Source organism: Orycteropus afer, unplaced genomic scaffold, assembly GCF_000298275.1.
Source record: "Orycteropus afer afer isolate SDZICR_OR568_19922 unplaced genomic scaffold, OryAfe1.0 scaffold00021, whole genome shotgun sequence".
Classification (NCBI taxonomy): Eukaryota; Metazoa; Chordata; class Mammalia; order Tubulidentata; family Orycteropodidae; genus Orycteropus; species Orycteropus afer.
The window spans coordinates 19,694,267-19,701,566 of record NW_006921608.1 but is presented as its reverse complement, the minus strand read 5'-3'; the positions used below and the strand labels follow the sequence as shown (position 1 = coordinate 19,701,566).

At 42.0% G+C, this 7,300-nt stretch overlaps 1 protein-coding gene across 1 annotated transcript in view; it reads left to right on the top strand.

Annotated features, from left to right (window-relative positions):
• The first annotated feature begins 1,756 nt into the window (after positions 1 to 1,756).
• The window catches only part of DPY19L4 (dpy-19 like 4), an 83,156-nt gene continuing 77,612 nt past the window's right edge, over positions 1,757 to 7,300 (top strand). The window contains exon 1 of the mRNA XM_007934862.2: positions 1,757 to 1,772. Within this exon, the coding sequence (XP_007933053.1) occupies positions 1,757 to 1,772 (16 nt within the window). The remainder of the gene's footprint in view (positions 1,773 to 7,300) is intronic.

The window sequence follows — 7,300 nt, the reverse complement described above, 5'->3', positions numbered from 1 at the left end:
TACTTCCCATGTACCTCTCTCTGTCTTTCTCATCCTCAATGCTGCCATATTAGTCACTCACATTTGGTACATTGCCTTTCTCTTCACCCAAATCAGTATCTATCTCTATCTGTCTAACAACAGTCCCTCCTTCTCAATTATTTTTTAAGAGCATTCAAATTTACAATTAAGTCCATCAATTGAAATACCATCCCTTGAGGTGATCATGAACTATAAAAATCTTAGACTTGAAAAACAAGATCCCTCAGTGGCGGCTGTATTAGTCCCCCCTGATGTGTAGCTTTTCCAGTGGAGCTCATCTGATGAGCATGGCACTCTGGTATCTGCTGTTCATGTCCAGGGTCCTTACCTACCCTGTGGTTTCAAGGTGTGCATTCTGTTCTCTTGGCTTTACCCTCAGGCCTTTTCTGGTCCACTGGTGGCGTGAACTTTGTTTCAAACGCCTGCCCAGTGTTGTGTGAAGGCAGGGGGGAAAAAAAAGTATTTACAGGCAACTAGAGATATAAAAAGGGTTCTTGGAATTCTTTTTTGGTGGAATTGAAAACTGATAGCTTCTTTCCACAATTAGCCTCACTTTATGAAGATGCTATTAGGAGAATCTCACACTGCCTGCTAAGAATGAGATCCATAATTACCCCATGATTTCAGCAGTTCTCGGGCTTTTGCTCCCTTTGTAAAATGGGTGTTATGTCATCTCCTAAATATACTTCTGGGTACTGTTAAGGAAAAGCTCCGTAAATTTTTTGAAGAACGCCAGATATAATAAAAATGAAGGAATAAACAGCATGACAATTTAAAACTACATTGCACTGTTGTTAAGTATCTAAAATGCAGCCCCCCCCCCACTGACCATAGTATTACTTTTTAGTATGTATTATGAAAGGCAAATGGATTAGTTTAACCAGTTTTGGTAATTAAAAGTTAAGTTTCTAGCATATGCTTCTTTCCTGTAATGATCAGGTGGCCTACCAAACCAGAACCAATCCAGAACATTTTGTAGCGCTCCGAAATCAGCCTAAGAACGCAAACTTTGATAGAAATTCGGAGCCCTGGGCTCCACTTCCAGCTCTGAGTAGCATTGAGACTTAGACTTCACTGTTGTTACGTGCCGTCGAGTGGGACCCAACTCATAGCGACCCCTCCTCGGTTTCCGAGGCAGTATCACTACGGAAGTAGATTGCCCCATCTTCCTTCCGAGGAGTAGCTGGTGGGTTTGAACAGCCAGCCTTCTGGTTAGCAGTCAAGTGCCTTTAGGCACTATGCTACCAGAGCTCCCTAGACCTCACTGGACACCTCAATTTCCTCTTTGTAAAATGGAGCGGGGCTAGGGCTGGATCTGGAAAGTCGATGTTCTCTGACTTCTCAAGTCGAATCACTAAAGACACTAGACACACCATTTTGGAAGGGAAGAGGGACAGAGAAGAGGACACAAGGTGCCCCCTCTTCGCTTTTCCCAGGAAGAACCTACAGAGAGCGCCAGGGGTGGGCGGTGCCACCGGCGTCTACAGTCTTTCCTGCCGGCGCAAGCCCAGGCGCCCTTGTGAAACTCTCCGGCTATTTCCCGCTCCCGGCACTCTGGTTCCCAGGTCGCACGGCAGGAAGCGGTTGGAAGCGACACCGCTGGAGGGCGGGTCAGGAAGTGGGGGTGCCGCGGCCGGGAGCGGGTCTGGGGGCAGTGGAGGGTTCGGCTACGCGGAGGCAGGGAAACTGCGCGCCGCGCGGCAGCTGGAGGGGTGCCCCGGCCTCCGCGGAGACTATGGCGGAGGAAGAAGGTGATGGCTCAGGGGTCCAGCGCGCCAACTGCCGCTCGTGGTCTCGGGAAAGAGGAGCAGGGGCACGAGCGGCCCGGAGGCCTGGGCTGCGGGCGGCCAGTGGCCTCGGCTGCGCGGGGAGGAGGGAAGAGAGCTGGGCGGCCGCAGGTGGATGCGTGCGAAGGGGAGAGTTTTGCGGAGAAATTCAGAAGGAGCCGAGTGAATGGCATGAAGTTTTGTCAACCCAAGTGGGAAGCAAAGGTGGAACTTAAAGTTGGGATTCCAGTAGCCCGAGAAAAAGCTGTGAGGGCATGATTGAGAGGGAGCAGATAATTATGGGCTGGAGGACATAGATTGGTTGAGAAGATGTAGGTGAGAGAGTTTGTCTAAGGTACGGAGAGCATATTGGAATGTGATAGTTGTTTAACCCAATACCCCTCATTCTGAGTGCTCCCTTTAAAGGTCTGTGGAGATCGACAAAGTCACAAGGTGAGAGGAAATGCACGCCGAGGGTATAGAAAGAGGCAGAGATTTACAATAAACACTACGGTAAGGTGAGTTGAAAGGGGATAAACGAGCAGAAATTGAAAATGGTCAAGTTCAGTTTTGGGTGAGGGAAAAAAGGCCAAGAACAAGGGTGTAAATAGTTTTTTGGGATGAGGATGCTGGGAGGGCTTTGAGGGTGATTGAGGTAAGCTTTTCATGACCCCTTCATGGCCAATGTCAGGGAAGTTCATTCAGCGGTAGTTATTCATAGAAGATGATAGGTATGTGAGAAAAATCACGTGGAAGGGAACTAGTGATATGGTTAGTGATGGTATGATGTTAGGTGCTGTGGAGTCGGCTCCGACTCAGCGACCCTCTGTGCAACAGAACAGAACACTTACTAGGAAATATTTACGGCGTAATAACTTCATGATATCCCTGTGAGTTTCAGGAACAGTTATATATATGGTGACTTGACTGAGCAGTTAGATTTGCATACAGGTAGAAAATGACTTTTTACCTTATTGAATGAAGTTATGTGTGTGATATTAAGTTCATCTAATTTAGATTTAAACATCATTGAACCAAGAAAAGAAGGAAGGCGTTTCAAGAATTCAGTGGAAAGTTGCTTTAAAAAAAAAAAAAAAAAAAGTTTAAAAATTGTTTACAGCTGTGACTTGCTACCCTGTCTCTGTTTTCTTGTTTCATATTTATCTCCTCTTCCTTGAGGTTTCAAGAGTGTTGAAGCTGATCTAAATTTAAGACATTATGTGTAAGTGCAGGGAGCTCTAGTAGCATAGTGCCTAAGGCACTTGACTGCTAACCAGAAGGCTGGTGGTTAAAACCCACCAGCCACTCCTCGGAAGATGGGGCAATCTACTTCTGTAGTGATACTGCCTCAGAAACCCAGGGAGGGGTCGCTATGACGGCACATAACAACAGCATTTAAGTGCAGCTTTAAAATCAAAGCTCCTTGTCATTAGTAAAGAAGAATGTAATCTCATTTGTATCCTTGCTTTTATATGTGATTGCAGTATATTATTTAAAACATGATATTTTCGCCTTTTCTGACTTACTGCAAATGTATGTGGATTGATAAGCTAGCTTGTCTATTTCCACAAGCATAATACATTTGTGCTTAAGTTAAAGCATGAAAAAATTAACAGTGCAGGATTAAAAAAGTTTAATATTATACATCATACAAAAGGAAAACTTATTTTGAGAAGTTATAGTTACACCTAATTAAATAGATAGGATGTGGAGCCATTCAAAAAGAGTGTAACATTTTGTAAAATTTTCTTAAGTGATTTAAGGTGAAAAATGACTTTTGGTTGTACAATTACTGGTAATTAAAAAATAACTATGTACATCTTATAAACCCACTGCTGTGGAGTTGGATCCAACTCATAGCAACCCCTCCTTAGGTTTCCGAGGCAGTATCACTATGGAAGTAGTTGCCCAACCTTTCTTCCGAGGAGTAGCTGGTGGGTTTGAACCGCCAGCCTTCTGGTTTGCAGTCAAATGCCTTAGGCACTAGGCCACCAGAGCTTCTGTACATCTTATATGGAACAATTAATGGATTGCATTTTTATTAAAATGTCATTTCATTAGCAAATTTTTTTAATTAATTTTTTTAAAAATTGTGATTTGGGTGAAGATTTACAGAGCAAAGTCACTTTCCATACAACAGTTCACATACACTTTGTCTCATGACATTGACCACAATTTACCACAATGCAACAGCTCCCCTCCCACTTCCTCCCCATAGTTACCTCTTCCCAGTGACCATCCCTCCATACTCTCCTGCACCCTGAGCTGTCTCCCGGTGCATAAGCAGCCCTTTTTTCTCCCATGATTGTTCTCTCCAAGGAGTGTATCTACGTCAGGTAAATGTTCAGCTCATATGCCCGTCTTTTGCTTGTCTGGATGCCACAGGTGTGGGTTCAATTCCAGACCTGACAGGCAGCTAGGGGCCATAGTCTCAGGGGTTCCACCAGGCTCTATCGGACCAGCAAACCTGGTCCCCTCCCCTTTTTTTTTCTCCAAATGATTTTGAGTTTTGTTCCACATTGTTCTCCCTCTCTATCCAGGATCTCCTACATAGATCCCCTTCCAAGTGGATGACAGTAGTAGCCGGGCACCATCTAGTTCTTCTGGTTTCATAGTCTTACAGGCTGCAGATTGGATGGTGTACCAGTCGCTAGGACTGATTGTATGCATGAATTTTTGGTTTCTTCATTCTTCTTTGCTCTGGACGAGGAGAGACCATCGTTGCATCTAGATGGCAGCTTGCAAGCTTTTAAGATCCCAGTCACTACTTGCCAAAGTAGGAGGTGGAACAATGCTTTGTGTAGTATGTTATGCCAATTGAGCTTGATGTCCCCTGTGACTCTGGTCCTGAGCCCACAGGTTCAACTACTCAGTCCCTCTGGGTAGCTGGCTTTGACCAAGCAGTGAGTACCACCTTGTCATTAGGCAAATTTTTAAATTCCATAAATATTTGGGTGCCTAATTTGTTGGCTGGTGGCTTAGTGCCTAAGGCATTTGACTGCTAACCAGAAGACTGGTGGTTCAAACCCACCAGTCATTCCTGGAAGGAAGATTGGGTGATCTAGTTCCATAGTGATATCGTCTTAGAAATCCAAGGAGGGGTTGCTATGAGTCAGATCTGACTCCATGGCAGTGCCTTGTGTTTGCATTTCAATATGTTAGATGCTGGGATATAATCATCAACAATAAATTAGTAATTCATTTCTCATAATAATACTAGTAATGATAATATTTATGGCAAGTATGCCTATGTGCCAGTCATTATTCTAAGTGCTTTGCATTTATTTGACATACTATACTTTTTTTCGGGAGCTCTGGTAGTGTAGTGCCTAAGGCACTTGGCTGCTAACCAGAAGGTGGCTGTTCAAACCCACCAGCCACTCCTGGAAGGAAGGTTGGGCAATCTACTTCCGTAGTGATACTGCCTCGGAAACGCAAGGAGGGGTTGCTATGAGTCAGGTCCGACTCCACGGCACATAAAAACAACAATATACTTTTCATCAAAATATATATTATATTTACTGTATTACAGTTAGACTAAAACTATATCTTAAATTATTTGTGTTTTACTTACAGTATATTTTATTTCTGTCCAGATGTTGCTTTTTATTCACTTGAATCTTATGTATTATCCCAGTGTTTCTCTAAGTAAAAATACTCTTTGGGAATTTGATCTTCCAGAAAATGTCTTACTTAATACAGTGGAGGATCAGAATGTTCATATTTTTGCTTCCTGAAAGAAATATTAAAGCAAAGACAGAAATGACAACCTTGAGTGGAATAGTGGTAACATTTCACTTGAACATTCTTACCTATAGTCTTAATGGACAATTGCAAGCCTGTTTGTGGTCCTACTGTAGTCATACAAATCTTAACATCTGCGATACAAGTAATCCGTCAATTACAAATGAGTTCTGGTCCTAAGTCTGTCTTCAAGTTGAATAGTGTGTAAGTGGGAACAATTAGGTAAGGTTCAGTTAGTCAAATGTTTGTCTTGGTATACAGTATATAGTGTACCTTTCTATACATAAAAAAACTAGAGCAACAGTTCCAGATACACTAAAACTTTTTTAACAATAATACAGTAATAATAATAATAATGCGTTTCTGCGAAGTAATGCCTGTTTGTCACTACGAACAACTGTATATACCTCAAATTTTTAATAAAGTAGACTTTAGGGAAATGGAGGCTGGGATCACAAACATATATGTGGCTGGACTTGGCCCTTTGAATGAAAGGATGTTATGCAGCTCGGGACTGTATTTCATATGAAGGTCACTAAACCAGAGACTGAAGATAACAGGTTTTGTGAATATGTTACTGTCATTTAGTTTGACATTTTCTTTACAAAGGAGTCCCTGAGGTCATAAATAGTAAAGAGCTCAGCTGCTGATCCAGAGGTGGGTGTTTAACTTCACCCAGAGGTACCTTGGGAGAAAGGCCTGGCAGTATACTTCTGAAATATCAGCTCCTAAAACTTTGTAGGTCACAGTTCTACCCTGACACATACAGGTCGCCATGAGTTGGAATAACTAGATGGCAACTGGTTTGGTTTTGGTTTTCTTCCTTTGCAATGCTGAAATCATAATAGAGGGAAAAGGAAACTTGAGTTTCCTTTTCCAGTGCATTCTTATCAGAACTAATAATCTAGCGTGTCCAGTTGCTTTGGCCTTTGTGGCTTTTCTACCTAGAGATGCTTGGTGCTGTCTTTCAATTTTGAAGTTATTAGATCAGTGTAAGGGAAAGGAGGTGAAATTTGCTTCCAGTTAGTTTTGCTTCTTGACGACAGGCAGAAAGTTTTAGGGACAAGGTTGAAGAGATTGGCTAAAACGGATACAACAAACACCATGTTGTACTTTTTGCTCTTACCTTCTAATACCACTGAAATTGACATATTAAAATTAATGTATGTATTTCATATAACACTGCTATTAAAATCGTGGGAGCTCTGGTAGCATAGTGGCTAAGACACTTGCCTGCTAACCAGACGGCTGGCGGTTCAAACCCACCAGCCACTCCTCGGAAGGAAGGTTGGGCAATCCTACTTCCATAGTGATCCTGCCTCGGAAACCCAAGGAGGGGTCGCTATGAGTCGGGTTTGACTCAACAGCACATAACAACAACAACAACAACAACATTAAAATCGTATCTTAAAATGTATAGTATTTTGGACTTAAGGGAAAGTAGTATAGATCCTTTATAAATTATTAGTATGATCCTTGATCACTGCTAATACAGATTCATGAGAGATGACTGTTAAGATTTGTGAATTTCACACATTTGGTAATCTATGCAAAATTTCTAGTATAAATTGCACTTTTATGAATAAAATCGAGTTATTTGCACAAAGAGAACATTTTAAAGTTTCTGTAAAGTGATTCATTTTATAAAGAAATATTTTTAAAAAGAAAATGATTTCTTTTTGTAAAGAACAATTTATATCTGATTATTCCCTTCCAGTGGAAAGATCATAGCCCATTGGTCACATATATTTGTAAGTACCTTAATAATA